This window comes from Gadus macrocephalus, chromosome 18 (genome assembly GCF_031168955.1).
Source record: "Gadus macrocephalus chromosome 18, ASM3116895v1".
Lineage (NCBI taxonomy): Eukaryota > Metazoa > Chordata > Actinopteri > Gadiformes > Gadidae > Gadus > Gadus macrocephalus.
The window spans coordinates 19,688,189-19,711,090 of NC_082399.1; the positions used below are offsets into that span (position 1 = coordinate 19,688,189).

Genomic DNA, 22,902 nt, shown 5'->3' on the forward strand with positions numbered 1-22,902 from the left:
TTTGTGTATATGTTCAATGTATATCTGTCTGGTCGTATTTGCGGTAGATGATGGTTAAATAATGTCACAGCACGATCGGTTATACTTGCAGGCACTCATTTGCAAGCGCACTGATTGCTGTCCGATAGGCTAAGTTAGCCCATAGCTAGAATTATGCGGGAGTATGTCTATGTTCCCCGGGTCCTATATTTCCCGGGGAACATAGGACCCTTTTTTTTTAAAAATGCTCCTATGTTCCCCGGTCTGTTACTTTTCCACCATTACTGCCAAACTCTGGCCGAGATAACCACCATTGCATGTCTTTACCTTTTGTGGAATAGGGAGAGACGTCGGAGAACCCGACGCAGACTATTCATAATATTGTAATGACCACGGAAGAGGCAGTGAATGAAGATTAGACAGAGATTTATTAGATAGGCCTACCTAATAAACCGTTAGAACACACAAGACCGGAAACCATAGCAACGGCGGCAAACAAACCCCGAGAAGCCCAATCCCTACGAGAGCTCCCCGCGCTACGGCCATCTGGAGGCGCACAGAGCTTTTGGCCGTGATATTATGTTTACAATTATATTATATTATAAACTCTTATATGTAGAGCTCCGGGAGTCGCAAACGGCAACAACCACTTTCTCCTCCATGCTGCAGTTCACCCCGGACTGCAATGCAGTGAGTTGGCCGGTTGAACGCTGATTGGCTGTGATGTTGCACATGTCACTCAGTGGCCACGCTGTTGAACGCTGTTTGGCTATCATCATGCGAATGTCGCGTCAAAGTTTAAATATTTTTAAAGATTGATAGATTGCGGGGAACATAGGACCCTTTTCTGGGAAAAGGGTCCTATGGTTCCCGCAACAGTGGGGAGCATAGGACCCTTTTTCAGAAAAAGGGTCCTATGCTCCCCGGTATGCATTGCTACAGGGGAACTTGGGACCCTTTTTGAGAGAAACGGGGAACATAGGACCTATTTTTAAAAAAAGGGTACATAGGGATGACCCCTATTATGCCTTCTATTTCTAGATCTTCTGACAAAGTTTACCGGTACTTACGACATAATCGCTGTCACTAGATATAAAGAAAACGTTGACTGTCACTCGGTGCTATTCACTGACAGTAAAAATGAATAAAAGTGTTGTTATTGTATGCACTGCTGTTCATTGACTAGCTCCAGCGCTCGTTGCTGCGTTGCTAAATGATCGCAACTCTCCACTCATTCTCCTCTGACCATGCATTTAATTGGCTTTGACCGCCATCAGTTCTCGGCAATTCCTCATTCGCCCTCTCACGTCTGACAGGTTCGAAATGATACTGCTGTGGGCAATGATTTGTGGTTCTTGTCAGACCCCATAGTTCTAGTACTAGGCTGAGGCTACCTTCCACCACGTCTCCCCAACGTGATGTTAGAAAACACCTGTTACTGCCCAAAACGACAAAAACTGGACTTTTAACACTATTTTGGAGACATTTTATAAATGATACATATATTTTGAGTACTTTATGTACCAGTGCTTCCCCCACGTTCACACAGCACGGCGCGCCGCCGCTGCTGAATTTTCTCCGCCGCTGCAATAAAAATCTTTCTCCTAATTATTATTATTTTTTTTTTACGTAGCTCCTTTTACAAAATGTACAGCGCGTAACGTCAATTGCGCAGCACGCGGCACATCGTCACGTAACCAACATCAAAGAAGAAAAATACACAGCGAGTGTGGCAGTTGTTGGCAGTAGGCTACCCTACACGATTGCAAAGTTACATTGATTCTAGCAGTAGCGAGTGAAGCGGAAGATCGAAGAAAGAAGGAAAGAGAGAGACAGACAGAGAGAGAGAGAGACAGACAGACAGAGAGAGAGAGGGAGAAAGTAAGTTGCTAAATGTGTCGCTACATGACCACCAGTGTTAAAAACCCTCTGAGCCCAATCATTTTATTGTATCTATAAACCGCAACCTCCGTGCCGTTTTTCCTCTAGTATTGTGTGTGTGTGTGTGTGTGTGTGTGTAGCAGTGGCGTGCACAGACTTTTTGAAGGGCAGGGGCGGAAAGAGAAAAAAAAGGGCACATATAGCGCGTTCTCACCACTGAAGAGGGCACTTTAGACACGTTTTATATGTTATACAAATGAGGGCACTCTAGCACGCGTTTTGGCTTCAAAGGGGGCAGTTTAGCACACGTTTTGGTTCCCGAAAGGACACTTGAGGGCAGTTTAGCACGCATTTTGGCTCCCAAGGGGCCCCTTTAATACGCGTTTTGGCTCCTGAGAGGGCACTTTTGCACGTGTTTTTCAACAATTGGGCCCCCCCTGTGCACGCCACTGGTGTGTAGGCCTATGTGTGTGTGTGCGTGTTGTCGCTCTTTTTGGGATCACTCATAGCCTTTACAGGAGCTTATATCCAGTCAGGAATTTATAGCCTAGGTATTTTCGGGAACTTTGAAAAATGAATCCATACTGTTAGATCCGAAGTTGTTCTTTATTGCCATATAAAATCAGTTTTTTTTTTTTGATTAGCATTAATACAGGGAAAAAACCAAAGGACTTCTTAAAAGATCATGAATAGTTTCTATTATGTATAACTTATATTTATTTTATAATTTTCTCATCACTTTTTGATTCCCAAGACAGCATCTGGGGACTTGTTTGAGAGTCAGCATCAATGGCCCCCCCACCACCAAATTCCCCTACAGAAGAGCCCTGGAGCTCTTCTTTAAAAAGCCCAGGAGAATTAAATGCTCCCAGGCTGGATGTAGCCTTTGTGGATGAGCAAAAACTTCACAGTTCTCCGTCTGTTGTCTTCTTTGTCCTCTTCCCCTGACTCTCACTGTCTCACAAAGGAGCTGAGCTCACCTGAGGTCTATTTGTAGTGCTAAGGCTCACACTGATTGGTATTCAATTAGCTTTATTTTTTATTTTTCATGTGTGTGAGTCTGTGTTCTTTTCAAATTTTAGTTAGGTTTATAATTTAAAAAGATGTGTTTTGCCCATTGTTGCAGGAGATTTCATTTTTGAACAAAGTGTCTTATGTAAAAAACTGTTATGCTTTGGGCATAGCAACCATGTTTAGTGTTTAAGCATTAGGCAAAAATCTGTAAATAAATTGTGCAAATTATATTTGCGTTGTGGCATTTTTGGTTTAAATATTACTATGCAAAAATATAAAAATCTGTAAATGAAGACACAAAAGGCAAAGTTACAACACCAATAATCCCATCTACAGTAATACACAGGACTGTTTGAATAGGATTTAAGTGCATATTCTCCTCTCAAAGTGCACCAGATTCATGCATTCCAATGTAAAGGGTACAAAAAAAATTCGGCCGGGGGGACATGGCCCCGGACCCCCCTAGAGGGTCCGGGGACCACACCACCGCTGCTGAAAAAAATCCTGCGGGAAACACTGTGTACTAATTAATCAAAACTTCCGGTTAACCTGCACGTAGGCCTTAAAGATGTTCCGGCTTCATGGCGCTGTTAGCTAGTTTCTCTCCACAGAAAAAGCACAGTGCCATGGGTGGGTCACAGCTTGAGGACGTGAATCCCATGGAAACATATTCCTCTGAATATAGACAGAATTTTACCGGCTGTATTTTTGCCTTCTTTACCACTTGTCCTTCTGTATTTTCAGTAGCATCACAACTGTGCTTTATCCACTACTCTCCATCCTTTGTGTTGTCAAGGCAACAGTGACAGACAGTTGATAATATGTGGCGTGTGCCAGGTTTGGTCATAACATCCTCCTGGTACGGGGTAAACTCTGGGTTTTTAGGGTAATGAAATTGAATAACCTTCTGAATATAAATCTTTGTCAACTTATATTTTATTAAAAATTTCGAATTAATGCTATTTTTAAATATATATATTTTTCCCAAGTACCCCCTGGAGTGCCTTCAAGTACCCCCAGGGGTAAACCTACCCCCTTTTGAGACCACTGCTTTAGAAGATCGTTCTAAATATCGTCATTGCTGAGCAATCTCGCATATTATTCGAAAACGTCGAGCAATCGTGGTGAGATATCCTGATGCTGTCAGCAACTGTCTGCCCACTATCATTCCATGGTTCCAAATAGTGCAATGTTGTGTGCACACATTTTATACGGTCTGCGCATAGTTATAGATGGAGGAAGTTTCCATGGGGATAGATTCAGACTGCCAGGGTCTATATGTTATATTACACAGTTCTTATTTTATATTACACAGTCTATATGTTATATTACACAGTCCTTATGTTATATTATACAGCCTATGTGTTATATTATACAGTCTATATTTTATGTAACACCATCTATGTTATATTACATAGTCTATATGTTATATTACACAGTATATATTTAATATTACACGTCTATGTTATTTTAGCCACCACAAGAAAGAAATAGAAAATGTATTTACGCTAGATATGAAGGGTTTTGGTCAACGCGTCAACACATACCATCCAAACTAATAATATGGTTGTATTGTGTATTGTTCTTTGACATTGAATACTAGCTACGAAGAAAGTTATAGTGCTGCATAACTAAGTGAAGGAAACAGCTGGACAGAGGGCAGCGTTGCCATAGGAATCAGAAGAACGAGGTAAGTATAATGTCAATTGAGATATTCTGCTAACAGAAAAAGCAGGCATGAACAGGAGCGAAAACAATGAGCTGAGCTAAGAGAGTATACATGGGGAATGAAAGCAGTGTTGTTTGTATCAGATGAACTCATGTTATAGGTTTATGGAGTGCTGTTATTCAACCATACCTTTTGTTTTGTAGTCTAACACCCTATCCACTATCCTGCCACCTATCATCAACCACTGTTACTGCTGGGGATAACTTATCCCATAAAATGAACCTACTAAGCCTTGTCACCTGCGGACTTGACCGGTACACACATACACAATCTATCTAGCCTCAGTGCCTGCATATCCATACATATATCTTTACCCTATTACTGCAGTAATGAAGCTATAGCAAAAGGTCAGACAGGAAGACTACATGCCCTTTGAAAGAAATGTTCTGCACCCTTGACGCTGCAGACCTCAGCTTGACACACCTTAAGTAAATGCAAAGCCCGTTCCCCTTCTCCACTCAGGAAGAACTCCATCTGACCGATCACCATGGTACTGCTGCTCTTCTCTGTGTCATCTGACCCCCCCCTCCCCAACCCCATGGTCATCTATCTCCACATCAACTCCAACCTTTAAATACTTTATTGCATTCATGGAGTCCTATCGACGATTAGATTTAATAATAAATTATCATTCTGGATCCAAACAGTTTCTCCTGATTGAGCTGTGTGTTGGTCACCCTCTCTGCTCTCTTCTCTCCGTCTCCCATAACTAGAGGTCCTCTGCAGCATCAAGAGCCCCACTCAACCGCTCTCTACCATGCCTGAACTAGAGATAGGTGGGGAGGAGAGAGGGAGAGAGAGAGAGAGAGAGAGAGAGAGACAGAGAGAGGGGGAGAAGGGGGGGCACGGTAGTGGTTGATCAGAGAGGGGGAGGAGCAAATGAGCATTGCACGCTTGAGAGAGAGAGAGAGAGAGAGAGGGGGGGGGGGGGAGGAGTGAGGGAGAGAGAGAAGGACGGAGAGAGAGAGAGGTGTGGGGAGGAGAGAGAGAGATAGAAAGAGAGAGAGGTGAGGAGGAGAGAGGGAGAGGGAAGGAGAGAGAGAGAGAGAGGGAGAAGGGGGGGCATGGTAGTGGTTGATCAGAAAGGGGGCGGAGCAAAGAAGCATGGCGCGCTTGTGTGCATTTGTGTGTGCATGTCTTTGTGCGTGTTCCTGGGTGCGCGTGCATAGATAGAATTCCGGCTGGACAATAGGGGGAGTGGTTGTTTGAGCGAGGAAGGGAAGGCACGCGTCTCAGCGGGATGGCGACGGGAAGGAATCCATAAACAAAGAGGGGGGAAAGAAAGGGAGGGAGGGAAGGAGGAGGAGGAGGAGGAGAGGGAGCACTGGTACCAGAAGTGATGGTGAGAGAGGAACGCGGAGCGGCGTAATAAAGGAGGAGAGAGCGACCAGAGCCGCGCATTGAGTGGAGACAACGAGGCTGAACCAGGTAGGGGGTCTGGGTGTGCTGCTGGGCGCCGTCAGGGTGCATCTCTCTGCTCCTGGATCAATCATGTCTTCTGGGCGGGTGCATCTTAAGCGTTAAGGTGCCTACTTTAAATCTATTTACCCTGTGCACATGTTTCCAGAAAATACAAACGATGTAATTATATTTGAAAGATAATCCACTGTCTGGAAGATTGTGTTATTTATAAAGCTATATGTTAATACTGATGTAGAGGTCTCGCTCCTCGGTGTGAACGACGATTCAAACCCCACGTGACTGGACGTGACCTTTGACCATTATGTTACTTGAAACAAATATACAACCTGATAACACATACTAGTGTTACATTATACTCATGGTGTCTTATCTTACATTCCTTTGCAGAATGCTGCATTGGAAATGAAACATTTCAGGGTATGTAAAAACATTTTCATTTCCAATACACTACTCTGCAAATGAATTTAAGATCCCAACATCACCACTTTTATCAAAAGAAACATTTTTTTGCCATAAGGCTTTTCTTCATGTCACGATGAAGAGGAAGATGAGCTTGGAAGTCAGTGGGAGCTGTGGCTGATAAAAACAAGGAATGGGGCAAAGAGTTCACTGTTTGGAAAAACACCCACGCACGAACAGACACACACACACACACACACACACGCACACGCGCGCGCGCACAGGTGTGGAATGAACTGTGAAATGTTCCTTGGAGGCTCATGAATAGATCAGGATGGATCAGAATTAATATCAGAACAGAAAAGTATTGATGAGGCATACACTCCCCTTCTTATATTGACCCCCCCCCCCCCACACACACACACACATACGCACACACGCACGCACGCACGCACACACACACACACACACACACACACACACACACACACACACACACACACACACACACACACACACACTCCAGTCAGAATAGGAGGCAGATGGTGTTGGTCATGTGGTCGTGACCTTGTCTCCATCCCTCTCATTGGAATTCAACGGCTGGAAATGAGTCTTGCAAACGTGTGTGTGTGTGTGTGTGTGTGTGTGTGTGTGTGTGTGTGTGTGTGTGTGTGTGTGTGTGTGTGTGTGTGTGTGTGTGTGTGAAGAGTTGATTTGACAGTAAGCCTCTCGCAGTGTGAGTGAATGTGAACTTGTGTGTCTCTCTGATCAGAGCTCTGTCAGACATGCCTCTCTCTCCAAGACATGACTCATGAAGAACACACATCAGATGCTTTTATCAAATCTGTTAATGTTATAATACGTTCGGTGCTTATGTTTTAGCCTGCGGGCGGCCCCAGTGGGAATCAAACCACAAACCTTAACTGGAACTATACATGAGCTTGTATCAAAGAAACAAAACAAAATGAATCTTGCAAATAAAAAAGCGATTTGAAATAATGGAAATGCTGATCCAGAAGTCACCAGAACTCTGAGCAGCGTCTCGTAGTCACTGTGGATTGACCTGACGAGCAGATCAAGTTATTAGTTCATCATTGATCCGAAGCGGAGGAAATAAAACTGAAAAGCTACTATATTTGTTTTTGTGTAGCTGTGAGAAGCACGTGTTAGATGGTTAGGTAGATAGATGGATCGATAAAGAGAGAGAGGATGGATAGAGAGCTATAGGGCTGGTGAAGAGGCGATGGTGTTCTTGTGTGGAGGGTTCGAGATCAGCTTAACCTATGCAATCTGGGAAATGACTGGTGTGTGTGTGTGTGTGTGTGTGTTTTTTAATTCAGGCGGATTTACGTAAAAGTTCACATCAGGTTAGACGTGGATTAATAGCATAGCTTCAGTTAGCTCTATGCTAGGCCTACACAGTAGTATAGTTTGTTGCAGTGCAGGTAGGATATATGAAAATGCTACGATGTGCTCTTATTTTTGCTGTATGGCGCTGAATCGACAAATAACAAACATAGCACTACGGCCAGATGCAACGTTGGCCACTATGAGGATGTAGAGAGACATGGGCTAAACACTATCGCCACACTTTGAAAAACACTTGGAACAGAACAAATAATTGAGTTTATGATATTATATTTTAAGACATTTAAATATAACCATGAGTAATTTACGTCTTCACACATAATACAAATAATAATAATAATTATTATTATTATAATAATATGATTAATAATGATTATTTTTAAATAGTAACCGAAGACATGCATATATTATGTATTGTCTTATCTCTGTTCCATTGGAAAGACATGCCTCTGTGTGTGTGTGTGTGTGTGTGTGTGTGTGTGTGTGTGTGTGTGTGTGTGTGTGTGTGTGTGTGTGTGTGTGTGTGTGTGTGTGTGTGTGTGTGTGTGTGTGTGTGTGTGTCATTGTTATCATACCTCTGTGCAGGTGTATCTGATCATCATCATCTTCGCCCTACATCCACTAGGAAGAAAAACTGACTCACAGGCACATGACAGCCTGTCCATAATGCGCTGTGTTTTAGTGTAATGATATCCGTAATGATAATGGCTCCTCTCCCAGCTCATCTCTGTCCAAGGATTTCCAGGCTAGTTTTCATAATGAAACACCAGTTTTTCAGACGATGGGGCGATTATCCTTCAGACCCTGCAGTCGTACACAAGTACATACATTAGTGTCTCTCTATATTTCTACTCCTGTTTCCTCATTAACGTTCTGTTTTAGCTGCTGCTTGTGCTGGAACGTCATGTCCTATTCAAGATTCAACCTTTATTTAAACGTTATTCATTACAACAAGGACCAAACTTTGTCTTTTTACCTTTTAGACCAAACTAAAAGATAATAACTTATACTTATTTGTACAGCATGACATAAAGCTCTACTTATTCTCGTTTGTTTATAACAAGGCAGGAAGTCTGTCTAGTTTTTTTAACCCGTGCCTAGATGTGTGGGTTCCCCAGAGCTGCTGTCACTGTTTATAAAACAGGGCTGCTTGGCCCAATAGAAATAGAAAGACAGTTTCTTCATGATGAAACTGTATATCACACACACACACACACACACACACACACACACACACACACACACACACACACACACACACACACACACACACACACACACACACACACACACACACACACACACACACACACACACAGAATAGTTGATGAGGCACATCTAGGATAACCGACAATGTTTCTTCCTAATCCTAGACCAAATCCTTATCTGTCAGTAAATTACAAAACAACCTCTCTGCATTTCTTCCATGGCTTTGGTCTTTTCACAGCATTGCGGCCGATAGGCGCCAGGGGAGGAGGAGGCAGAAGGCAGGATAAGGTCTTTGTTGACCTCCCTGCAGCCATCCTTCTGGTGCCCCAAGCTGCTCCTTCACGGCTGGGAGCCATGCCCGTCGGCTCAGCGTGCACGGGTGTGTGCAGGAACATGTCTGTGTAATTGTGTTTATGTGTGTGTGTGTGTGTGTGTGTGTGTGTGTGTGTGTGTGTGTGTGTGTGTGTGTGTGTGTGTGTGTGTGTGTGTGTGTGTGTGTGTGTGTGTGTGTGTGTGTGAAGGCCTTTTCACACTGCCAAGCAGGTTTGGTCGCGGCTTGGCAGTGACCGAACTTGCCTGTGTAAAGCCGAGGGGGTAAAATCCCCCGTCGTCACAGAGCGTTATTTTTTTTTATAATTCAAGAGACTCGCATGCAAGAATGAGCATACATCTGAGTTAAGGCTAAAAACGCGATTAACTATTTCCAACGTCAACATATTCTTTATTTCGCTGACCACTTGTTTTTTAGGAGGATAAAAAACGTCTTTCTCGTAGATCTCATCTTTCCCCGTCTTCGTTTAATGCCACTACATGATCAGCAACTCGCAGATTTCACTCGTTTACATGGGACAGCTAGATCGGATTAAGCCTTATACCGATTTTGCTACTCGAACGGACCGTTTCACTTGCCTGAACATACATGGCCTTTAAGAGATTGGATAGTGGCCGGAGCATGGCTGAATCCGCTAACCTATAACCCTGTAGCCCTTTCAACAAGTGGAAATAGAGTCACTTCCGGTTGACCTCTTCGTCCCAGCAACAATAAACACAGGTGGCATTCGAGAAAGATGTTTTCAGTAGACAGCTGTCAGTTCACGCTGTCAGACCGAGAGGTAGGAACAACGGAGCGTCGGAGAAATGACATGGACCCGAAGTGAACTGACAGCTGTCCCCAGGGCTGGACTGGGACCAAAAAATGGCCCTGGCATTTTTGGCCATGGCAGCCCACTATGATTATTTATACGACATGCAGAGGCACACAACATACCAGAGGATATATCGGCATATTGTGCTGTTTCAACAATTAAAATAAAGCGCAGTAGCCTACATGGAAGAGAGTAACCATGTTAAAAAATTGATACGCTCTTTCACTATACTTGTAAAGACTTTTGCAGCTAGGTCAAATCCCCTCTGAAATTACTAATGCTTATAATATGTACTGTTTGAACCGTCTCACAATCAGCAAAAAATGCAAGAACTCAGAACAACAGGAAGAATACAAAATATATGTATTATTTTATTAAGGCCTACACTAACTAACTACACTGAGAGAGAGAGAGAGAGAGAGAGAGAGAGAGAGAGAGAGAGAGAGAGAGAGAGAGAGAGAGAGAGAGAGAGAGAGAGAGAGAGAGAGAGAGAGAGAGAGAGAGATTCTCCGCGCCTCCTTAACGTTTCTTCTCCATTTTCCTGTCAGTTAGTGACGTGACTGATTGACTGATTGACAGCCGAGGCCCAAGGGGCGGGACCTCGGCCCTCTGCTGTGTGTGTGATAGGGCCATGGCCAGCCCAGAACCAATCATAATGAGCAACCCGGTCTCACGAAAAGACGTGACACTGTCACGTTATTTAATCTATTGAAACGTGTTCAGGATCACGTATTTTCAAAATTTTCGTGTTTACAAGCACAAATTCCAAACCCATGTATTTCAATTGGAAGTATTTGTCGTGTCACCAGCACGACTTCCAAACTAAGGTTCTGTGCGGGAGCGTTCTCCCTAATGTCCCTTAAGGAGCTCCGTACAGTACATTTATTGTTAAAAATTGTGAACGATATGACAGCTTTAGGCCACCCGTTTCTACTTTCACCTTTGATTCTGAGAAATTGTGACAATTCACAGATATAGGCTATTAAATGCAGGTGCGCTGCTCAGGCAAACCGCGAAAGAAAAAAGGGTAGCTGCTTAATCTGATCTTTTTAGAATTGTATGTCTTGATGTTTTGATCTAACCATAGATCTATTGTCTTGTTTTTGGCTATGTGAATGGAAGTCCGCGTCGATGCCTCGCAAGTCCAGTGTCGCGAGCGGACGTGACATCTAGAAGTCATACCGTATAATAATGGGTTATCACTATCCTCGGGCCGGGCCTTTGATCGAGCGTTTTTACTTTTATTTTATCATTATCATAAATTAGCCTAATCTGAGGAGAAATCTATGCCATAAACAGAAATATTATGGGTCTTTATTACACGGGTCTTCTCAATGCCGTGGAACGCTCCGTTCACTTGCATGGGTCCGGGGATATCTCGGGATTGGTTTCTTTATTAATCGAATGGGAAATGCAATAGGCCTATTTTAGGACCGAATCACCGTTTAACTTGTTTCTAATAACATTTCTAGCGAGAAATATACTTTTTACTTGCATAATCTTTAGTCAGTGATTACGTATGATCTTTAGTTTTATAGTTATTAGGAAGATTTTATCGGCTCGCTCGCATGTTTCAATGACGTCAGGATGCTAAGGACGCTGCTTTCGCTAAACTAGCACACACACACACACACACACACACACACACACACACACACACACACACACACACACACACACACACACACACACACACAATGCATTTCGCTGCAGATATTCCCTCAATTATTATTACTTTCAAAACGTTGGCCAAGGTTGAATATCCTTTTTATTTGGGCTGCTTCTAGGACATTTTGGGTGGATTTTGAACGGTATGTGGGCGGGACGTTTTTTGCAGGACCTGGCAACCCTGCGCTGTTGCCCGGGGTGCTGAAATGCTCCGGAACAGATCTGGATCCACTATGGCCAAAAGACTTGTATGCCCCCCCCCCCCCCCCCCCCCCTTAAATAAATTCTATGGCAGAATAAAGAATAAATTCATGCATTATCATTCAACTTGAACATGTGTTTTTACAGTATAGCGTGGTGGAGGGCTGACGTATGTTGCCCAACCCGGAAGTGAGCGTCGCCCTGGTTTCCCTTGACAAAAAGCCAACGGGTTTTTCCATTGGATTTTGGATTATTGCAGAAAAATTAGCATCTTTGAAGCACCTCCTCAAAAACTGAAAATAAATAAATAAATAAAAAATATCTGTGCTCCAAAGAACGAAATGTAAACCAATGCATTCTGAATAATAATAATAATACATTTAATTTAGAGGCGCCTTTCAAGACACCCAAGGTCACTTTACAGAGCATATAGTCATCATTCAAAACGATGTAAAACAGACTAGGAATAAAAGAAAAACAGAGGTTAAACATGAATAATAATAACAATTAATAACACTCAAAGACGCCTACAGTGAAGGGGGGACCTCACTAACCACCACCAATGAGTAGCACCCACTTGGGTGATGAATGGGAGTGTTTCTCCGATTTTTCCATGCTACACAGAACGAAATGTAAACCATGCAAATAAAGACTTCATGTTCATAATCATTTAAATATCATTAATCTCCTGAGTGTGTCGAGTGGTATTCTATTTTTTTTCAACGGGGCTGCATCCAGTCACTTGACCGTCATGGTTGCTATGGTGGTTGCTATCGACCGCCCCCTCTAATCCTTACATGGTTCTAAAAACCACGCGGCAAAGGAGCTGCCGTCCATTGTGTTGTTTTTGTCGTAAACTAGGGTCAGATGGTTAAAAAATAGACAGATATTCCAAGGTATCCTTAAAAGGCAGCTTGGATGTTTTTATTTTGTGCAGTTTAGACTTCTTCTATAACCTATTTTTGAAAGCAAAACACCAAGCTCATTGATTTAACGAGGCAGGGTTATTTGAAACAATTTATTGAATAAATATTTATGAGAGGTCATTCCTTCTCCTGAGTTTGCTTCCTATTTATGTCTAGTGTACACCCCTACTGTCAGCAAGCATCACCCCCCCCCTCCCCATATGGATTTGGAGAATTGCTGCCACGTCCCGGTGGTGGAGGTATCATATATATGAAAGAGGGCATTCAATTATACTACAATGATCAATTAGGAGGCCGAAGCCCTAAAGGAAGTGATGCAATAGGTGACTGAGTCGACAACATTTAAGTAAGCCTTGGGGTCTCTTATATATCAAAGGGGGTCTCAAAGGACGCATATACGCGTCAACCTGTGGCTTACAGGAAATGACTCAGCAAGTGCTCCATCTTGTTGCACCCACCCAGCGGCTCGCTTGCAAGATTTAGGCCTGAAGTTCTTCCCAGACCTACACCGTAGCCATCCAACCTGCATATCGGAGAATCAGGCCTCTCTGTAATAATGACAAAAAGTTATGAGAGGAATACACATAAACTTTTGTTGTCTCATAAGCGGCGTGGTGTCGGCTGCTTTTGACCTTTTGACCCCAGACTTCTGAGGGAATAGCTGAATCAATTCATTAGTCAATCAGAAGTATGTAAATATCTTCCCGGTGTCGTAAGAGGGCGAACAAGGTGTCCTTCAACATCTACGCTTCCAGGCGATTGCAATGGTGCCACACATGAGCATATTCGAACATGTTTAATGGTAGTAATTAGCTTGTCGAAATTGGAGGCCTTAATCAATAATGAGCAGCTATTGATTTACTTTCCGATAGAAATTTGTGACAAATGACATATTATTTAGCATCTACACGTTGAGCTGAGTCCAATGACACCAAGCATGACACTCTAGCAAATGTATTTTACATGGTACATATGGTCTAGGACATGATCTCGGTGTGGCAAGAGGGCAAGCTTGATCTCATTGGACTCAGCTTAACGTGTAGATGCTAAATAACATGTAATTTGTCAAGAATCTCCATCGGGAAGCAAATCTATAGCTGGTCATTATTGATAAAGGCCCCCAAAATCGACAGCTAATTACTACCCCGAAACATATTCAAATATGATCATGTGTGACACTGTTGCAATCGCCTCGAAACGTAGGTGTCAAAGGACACCTTTTTTTCCCCCTTACGCCTCCGGGAAGATATTTTCATACTTCTAATGGATTGATTCATATTTTTAGGTTCTCGGAGTGAGACTTTAGGCGGCTGCAGCAGAAGTGTTGAGACGAAAGATGATATCAAGACATTTATAGAATATTCCGATTCACATTATGATTCTTCGTCATAACTATCCGACCAAACATCCTTCACATTCACTGAGCGAAGATTATGAAAGTCCAGGCCCCCCTCCATCTCGTTGCACCTGCACCCAGCGGCTCACTTGTATGATTTTGGCCTGAAGTTCTTCCCAGACCTACACCCTAGCCATCCAACATGCATATCTTAGAATCCGGCCTCTCTTTAATAGTGACAAAAAGTTATGAGAGAAATACACATGAACTTTTTGTTACCTCATAAGCGGCGTGGTGCCGGCTCCTTTTGACCTTTTGACCCCAGACTTCAAAAACGTGGCCACAGGCCAGCTGTGTCTACACACCTTAAGCCACAAATGTACACATCCATCCCACAAAAAATGGGGACTAGAAACTAACCTCTGTCTTATGTACATTTACTGTACTGTTGGAGGTCACGCCCCTTTTCCGGCCTTTTCGAGAGAGCTAGGGATACTGAAATGTTTACACACATTTCCCGGGGCCCAGAGAACGACATATCCGAGATTTGGAATTGTAGCCCTTAGAGAAAAAAAGTTTTCCCAAATGGACTGTCATTTGGACAAAGCCCCTCAGAAGTGTTGCCTGCAAGACCAAATGGTCCAGAATGTGGTGGAAAAACAGTTTTTGAGATAGGAAGGTCGTACCGCCCTGAAATTTGAATACCTTATTCTAGGGCCTAACTGGGACCCCTGCACCGAAACTTGGCCCGGTCGGACCCGGAGGGCCCTTCCTGCCCGAAACTTGGCCCAGTCGGAACCCGAATGCAGGAAGGGGGGGCCTGGACTTTCATAATCTTCGCTCAGTGAATGTGAAGGATGTTTGGTCGGATAGTTATGACGAAGAATCATAATGTGAATCGGAATATTCTATAAATGTCTTGATATCATCTTTCGTCTCAACACTTCTGCTGCAGCCGCCTAAAGTCTCACTCCGCGAACCTTAAAATATGAATCAATCCATTAGAAGTATGAAAATATCTTCCCGGAGGCGTAAGGGGGAAAACAAGGTGTCCTTTGACATCTACGTTTCGAGGCGATTGCAACAGTGTCACACATGATCATATTTGAATATGTTTCGGGGTAGTAATTAGCTGTCGATTTTGGGGGCCTTTATCAATAATGACCAGCTATAGATTTGCTTCCCGATGGAGATTCTTGACAAATTACATGTTATTTAGCATCTACACGTTAAGCTGAGTCCAATGAGATCAAGCTTGCCCTCTTGCCACACCGAGATCATGTCCTAGACCATATGTACCATGTAAAATACATTTGCTAGAGTGTCATGCTTGGTGTCATTGGACTCAGCTCAACGTGTAGATGCTAAATAATATGTCATTTGTCACAAATTTCTATCGGAAAGTAAATCAATAGCTGCTCATTATTGATTAAGGCCTCCAATTTCGACAGCTAATTACTACCATTAAACATGTTCGAATATGCTCATGTGTGGCACCATTGCAATCGCCTGGAAGTGTAGATGTTGAAGGACACCTTGTTCGCCCTCTTACGACACCGGGAAGATATTTACATACTTCTGATTGACTAATGAATTGATTCAGCTATTCCCTCAGAAGTCTGGGGTTAAAAGGTCAAAAGCAGCCGACACCACGCCGCTTATGAGACAACAAAAGTTTATGTGTATTCCTCTCATAACTTTTTGTCATTATTAAAGAGAGGCCTGATTTTCCGATATGCAGGTTGGATGGCTACGGTGTAGGTCTGGGAAGAACTTCAGGCCAAAATCTTGCAAGCGAGCCGCTGGGTGGGTGCAACAAGATGGAGCACTTGCTGAGTCATTTCCTGTAAGCCACAGGTTGAAGCGTATATGCGTCCTTTGAGACCCCCTTTGATATATAAGAGACCCCAAGGCTTACTTAAATGTTGTCGACTCAGTCACCTATTGCATCACTTCCTTTAGGGCTTCGGCCTCCTAATTGATCATTGTAGTATAATTGAATGCCCTCTTTCATATATATGATACCTCCACCACCGGGACGTGGTAGCAATTCTCCAAATCCATATGGGGAGGGGGGGGGGGGGGGGGTGATGCTTGCTGACAGTAGGGGTGTACACTAGACATAAATAGGAAGCAAACTCAGGAGAAAGAATGACCTCTCATAAATATTTATTCAATAAATTGTTTCAAATAACCCTGCCTCGTTAAATCAATGAGCTTGGTGTTTTGCTTTCAAAAATAGGTTATAGAAGAAGTCTAAACTGCACAAAATAAAAACATCCAAGCTGCCTTTTAAGGATACCTTGGAATATCTGTCTATTTTTTAACCATCTGACCCTAGTTTACGACAAAAACAACACAATGGACGGCAGCTCCTTTGCCGCGTGGTTTTTAGAACCATGTAAGGATTAGAGGGGGCGGTCGATAGCAACCACCATAGCAACCATGACGGTCAAGTGACTGGATGCAGCCCCGTTGAAAAAAATAGAATACCACTCGACACACTTAGGAGATTAATGATATTTAAATGATTATGAACATGAAGTCTTTATTTGCATGGTTTACATTTCGTTCTGTGTAGCATGGAAAAATCGGAGAAACACTCCCATTCATCACCCAAGTGGGTGCTACTCATTGGTGGTGGTTAGTGAGGTCCCCCCTTCACTGTAGGCGTCTTTGAGTGTTATTAATTATTATTATTCTTCATGTTTAACCTCTGTTTTTCTTTTATTCCTAGTCTGTTTTACATCGTTTTGAATGATGACTATATGCTCTGTAAAGTGACCTTGGGTGTCTTGAAAGGCGCCTCTAAATTAAATGTATTATTATTATTATTATTATTATTATTATTATTCAGAATGCATTGGTTTACATTTCGTTCATTGGAGCACAGATATTTTTTATTTATTTATTTTCAGTTTTTGAGGAGGTGCTTCAAAGATGCTAATTTTTCTGCAATAATCCAAAATCCAATGGAAAAACCCGTTGTCTCTTTGTCAAGGGAAACCAGGGCGACGCTCACTTCCGGGTTGGGCAACATACGTCAGCCCTCCACCACGCTATACTGTAAAAACACATGTTCAAGTTGAATGATAATGCATGAATTTATTCTTTATTCTGCCATAGAATTTATTTAAGGGGGGGGGGGGGGGGCATACAAGTCTTTTGGCCATAGTGGATCCAGATCTGTTCCGGAGCATTTCAGCACCCCGGGCAACAGCGCAGGGTTGCCAGGTCCTGCATAAAACGTCCCGCCCACATACCGTTCAAAATCCACCCAAAATGTCCTAGAAGCAGCCCAAATAAAAAGGATATTCAACCTTGGCCAACGTTTTGAAAGTAATAATAATTGAGGGAATATCTGCAGCGAAATGCATTGTGTGTGTGTGTGTGTGTGTGTGTGTGTGTGTGTGTGTGTGTGTGTGTGTGTGTGTGTGTGTGTGTGTGTGTGTGTGTGTGTGTGTGTGTGTGTGTGTGTGTGTGTGTGTGCTAGTTTAGCGAAAGCAGCGTCCTTAGCAACCTGACGTCATTGAAACATGCGAGCGAGCCGATAAAATCTTCCTAATAACTATAAAACTAAAGATCATACGTAATCACTGACTAAAGATTATGCAAGTAAAAAGTATATTTCTCGCTAGAAATGTTATTAGAAACAAGTTAAACGGTGATTCGGTCCTAAAATAGGCCTATTGCATTTCCCATTCGATTAATAAAGAAACCAATCCCGAGATATCCCCGGACCCATGCAAGTGAACGGAGCGTTCCACGGCATTGAGAAGACCCGTGTAATAAAGACCCATAATATTTCTGTTTATGGCATAGATTTCTCCTCAGATTAGGCTAATTTATGATAATGATAAAATAAAAGTAAAAACGCTCGATCAAAGGCCCGGCCCGAGGATAGTGATAACCCATTATTATACGGTATGACTTCTAGATGTCACGTCCGCTCGCGACACTGGACTTGCGAGGCATCGACGCGGACTTCCATTCACATAGCCAAAAACAAGACAATAGATCTATGGTTAGATCAAAACATCAAGACATACAATTCTAAAAAGATCAGATTAAGCAGCTACCCTTTTTTCTTTCGCGGTTTGCCTGAGCAGCGCACCTGCATTTAATAGCCTATATCTGTGAATTGTCACAATTTCTCAGAATCAAAGGTGAAAGTAGAAACGGGTGGCCTAAAGCTGTCATATCGTTCACAATTTTTAACAATAAATGTACTGTACGGAGCTCCTTAAGGGACATTAGGGAGAACGCTCCCGCACAGAACCTTAGTTTGGAAGTCGTGCTGGTGACACGACAAATACTTCCAATTGAAATACATGGGTTTGGAATTTGTGCTTGTAAACACGGAAATTTTGAAAATACGTGATCCTGAACACGTTTCAATAGATTAAATAACGTGACAGTGTCACGTCTTTTCGTGAGACCGGGTTGTAATGAGTTATGGCCTGGGCAAAAGCTTTATTGAACTTTCAGGTTAAGTTGACAGCCCGCACAACCGAGAGGGAAGGAACGGACCTCGGCCCTCGGCTGTGTGACATGGCTGGGCCGGGCCGGGTCCAAGGAAACCTCAAGTAAACCTCGTCGGCCCAAAAAGGCCTGCCAGCCCGATGGCCAGTCCAGCCCTGGCTGTCCCGCATACGGCAACAATCCCTTTGTCCTCCATGTAGCGGTTCAATTTTGACTTCAGAGAATCAAAGACAAAATTCCTTTCCCCCAATTCCTTCTCCACCATGGCCGAGATAACCCCCACTACGAGTCTTTGTTGTGGAAGTACCGTCAAGAGTCGGAGAACCCGACGCAGTCTTTAAGATTAATAATATCAGAGAATTACCCTATCAGTTTGTGTCCTGGGGACCTCATCATATCATTACATCTTCCCTTTTCTAAGGTGACTCAACTGGAATAAAGGGCAACAGTATTGTGTAAAGTTTAACTTTACACAATAGCAGCATTTAAAAATCAGGATGTTCTCTGTAACTTAGGGAATAACATTCATAACAAATGTAACATTCAGTAAGGCAGTATTTAAGTAAGAACGTTCCCGGGTAACCTGTAAAGGAATAACAAAAGTTAGGAGTTAAACTGTTCTCGGGTATCTGTAATAACATTTATAACAAATGTTATATTCAGTAAGGCCGTATTTAAGTAAGAATGTTCCTAGTTAACCTGCAAAGGAATAACAAAAGTTAGGAGTTAAACTATTCTCGGTTATCTGTAATAAGTTCAGTCTCTCTGTTACAAATTGAGTCTTTCTTTGGGTTTGGGTTTTCTGTATATGTTGCATATGGCACATCTTGAGACTGTGTCAGCTATCTGGGCTTGCATCCCCCCAGGCCAGAATATGACATCTCTTGCTAGCCTCTTCGTTTTTTCGATCCCTTGATGGCTGGAGTGCACTTTTTTCAGCATCATTCTTCTCAGGGTGTTTGGTATCACTAGTTTGTTGCCTTTGAATATCAGTCCATCTTCAACTGTCATTTCACTATTGTAGTCCCAGTACACTTTGGCCTCGTCCGGTGTTTCTGATCTTTTACCTGGCCATCCCTGGAGGAGGATTTTTTTACTGCTGTGAAGGTTGAGTCCTTCTTGGTTTCTGTGATTATTTCCTGGAGTCTGGCGGGTGCTATTGGTAAGCACATCACTGCACAGTACACACTTGTATGTCATCCTTATTTTCATCTGTATCCTTTAAATAGTTCCTGCTCAGGGCATCAGCCACGTAAAGTTCCTTTCCTTTGTACTTCACAGTAATGTTGTATTTCCGGATCCTGAGGAGCATTTTTTGAAGTCTCTAACCCTTTCATTATGGTTTCCAAGGGTTTGTGATCTGTTTCAACTTCGAACCCCGTCCGAACAGATACTGGTAGAACTTGTCACAGCCAAAAATGATGGTGGCCAACTCCTTTTCTGTTTGTGCATATCTTTTTTGTGGGTCAGTAAAGGCTTTTGGAGCGTAAGCTATGGGACACTCATCTCTTCTTGAGCACAGCTCCTATTCCACAACTAGAGGCGTCCACGCTCAGTTTGACTGGCTTTGATGCATCATAATATGTATGTACTGGAGCTTCTGTGACCATCTCTTTCAGCTTCTCAAAGCTCTTGTCTTGTTCCTCCATCCAGGTCCATTCTGTGGTCTTCTCTTACAGGATCCGGAGTGGGGCAGTTACAGTGGATAGATGCGGTATGAACTTTGCTAAGTATGTTCATCTCATCTCATCTTCATCCGCTTATCCGGGGTCGGGTCGCGGGGGGAGCAGCTCAAGCAGGGGGCCCCAGACTTCCCTTTCCCGGGCCACATTGACCAGCTCTGACGGGGGGATCCCGAGGCGTTCCCAGGCCGGTGTTGAGATATAATCTCTCCAGCTAGTCCTGGGTCTTCCCCGAGGTCTCCTCCCCATTGGACGTGCCTGAAACACCTCCCAAGGGAGACGCGCAGTGGGCATCCTTACCAGATGCCCGGACCACCTCAGCTGACTCCTTTCTAAGTAAAGGAGCAGCGGCTCTAATCCGAGTTCCTCACGGATGGCTGAGCTTCTCACCCTATCCCTAAGGGAGACGCCAGCCACCCTTCTGAGAAAACTCATCTCGGCCGCTTGTACCCGCGATCTCGTCCTTTCGGTCATCACCCAACCCTCATGACCATAGGTGAGGATAGGAACGAAGATCGACCGGTAGATCGAGAGCTTTGCCTTGCGGCTCAGCTCTCTTTTCGTAACAACGGTGCGGTAAAGCAAACGCAATACCGCCCCCGCTGCTCCGATTCTCCGGCCAATTTCACGCTCCATCGTACCCTCACTCGCGAACAAGACCCTGAGGTACTTGAACTCCTTCACTTGGGCTAAGGACTCATTTCCTACCCGGAGTAAGCAATCCACCGGTTTCCTGCTAAGAGTCATGGCCTCAGATTTAGCGGTGCTGATCCTCATCCCAGCTGCTTCACACTAGGCCGCCAGCCGATCCAGTGAGTGCTGAAGGTCACAGGCCGATGATCCAATGATGACCACATCATCTGCAAAAAGCAGTGACGAGATCCTCAGACCACCGAACTGCAACTCCTCCCCACCACGACTACGCCTCGATATCCTGTCCATGTATATCACAAACAGGATTGGTGACAAGGTGCAGCCCTGCAGAGACCAACACCCACTGAGAACGAAACTGACTGGCTGCCGAGGACGCGAACACAGCTCTCGCTTTGGGAGTACAGAGATTGGATGGCCCTGAGGAGAGACCACCTTACCCCAGACTCCCGCAGCACCTCCCACAGTTTCTCCCGGGGGACCCGGTCATACGCCTTCTCCAGATCCACAAAACACATGTAGATCGGATGGGCATACTCCCAGGTCCCCTCCAGGATCCTTGCGAGAGTGAAGAGCCGGTCCGTAGTTCCACTTCGGGGCGAAAACCGCATTGTTCCTCTTCAATCTGAGGTTCAACGATCGGCCGAACCCTCCTTTCCAGCACCTTGGAGTAGACTTTACCAGGGAGGCTGAGAAGTGTGATACCCCGGTAATTGGCACACACTCTCTGGTCCCCCTTTTTGAACAGGGGAACCACCACCCCGGTTTGCCACTCCTTTGGCACTGTACCCGACTCCCACGCAATCCCTAAATATATTTGTAGCTCGGTCTTGTTAGTGGGTTTTTGCATTTTCCTGACTGCCTCCACTTTCTTGGTGTCTGGCTTAATTCCTTCTGCTGTTAGGATGTGCCCCATGTATGTGACTTCTTGTGCATTGAATGTGCATTTTTCTGAGTTGAGTTTTATGTTCTTTTCTCTCACTCGCTCCAACACCCTTTCCAGCCTCTGGTTGTGCTGCTCTTCATTTCCCCCCCATACGAGGATGTCATCAACGATCACCTCTACTCCCTCCATGTCCTCGAACATCATAGTCAAGAGTCTTTGATATATTTCTCCTGCTGTGTTCATTCCGAAGGGTAACCTTTTGTATGCATAGCGACTGAAAGGGGTGTTAAAAGTGCACAGCGCTGAACTTTCTTTGTCCAACCTGACCTGCCAGTATCCACATTGAGCATATAGAGCAACACTTTTGCTCCTGCCATCCGAGCCATCACTTCTTCGATATTGCTCCTGTGTTTATTTTAAATCTTATTTTCCTGTCATTTGTTATAAGGTCTACTTCCCAGTCTTCACCATTTTTTGCTTTTACCATGTCTAAAACATTTCTTCTGAATCTAAGTCAGACTGTTCTTCTACCATGTGCACTGGCATTTTTGTTGCATATGCTTTGGACATGCACTTGCTTGAAAAGTGATTCAGCTTTCCACATTTTTTGCGGGACATAGGCGGGACATTTTCCTTTCTGGTGGTCTCTGTCACCGTTTTTACAGTCCTGTATCATGTTTTGCCTGCGTGCCGTGACAGATGACGTTTGGGTCTTTTCCGCACGCTCCCGTTTGACTTCATTGATAGTGCACTCTCTGTCTAGACAATGCAGCAACACCTCTACCCAAGTCCCGCCCCTGGAACCACGGAGCCGTCTTGTCGCATTTCCTTCCGAATGAAACCGCCAATGGGTGTATGGTCTGGGAGGGTAAATTGGGGTGCAAGCTCAAGTCGGCGATTTACCTCGGGCAGTGATAACGCGCG

The 22,902-nt window shown here is 43.9% G+C and overlaps 1 protein-coding gene across 1 annotated transcript in view; it reads left to right on the forward strand.

Moving 5' to 3' along the window:
* Nucleotides 1-5,581: 5,581 nt before the first annotated feature.
* Nucleotides 5,582-22,902, forward strand: part of LOC132446510 (MAGUK p55 subfamily member 3-like) — a 64,944-nt gene continuing 47,623 nt past the window's right edge. Inside the window, exons 1-2 of the mRNA XM_060036841.1 lie at nt 5,582-6,031; nt 9,240-9,380. Of these exons, the coding sequence (XP_059892824.1) occupies nt 9,356-9,380 (25 nt within the window). The 5' untranslated portion in view covers nt 5,582-6,031; nt 9,240-9,355. The remainder of the gene's footprint in view (nt 6,032-9,239; nt 9,381-22,902) is intronic.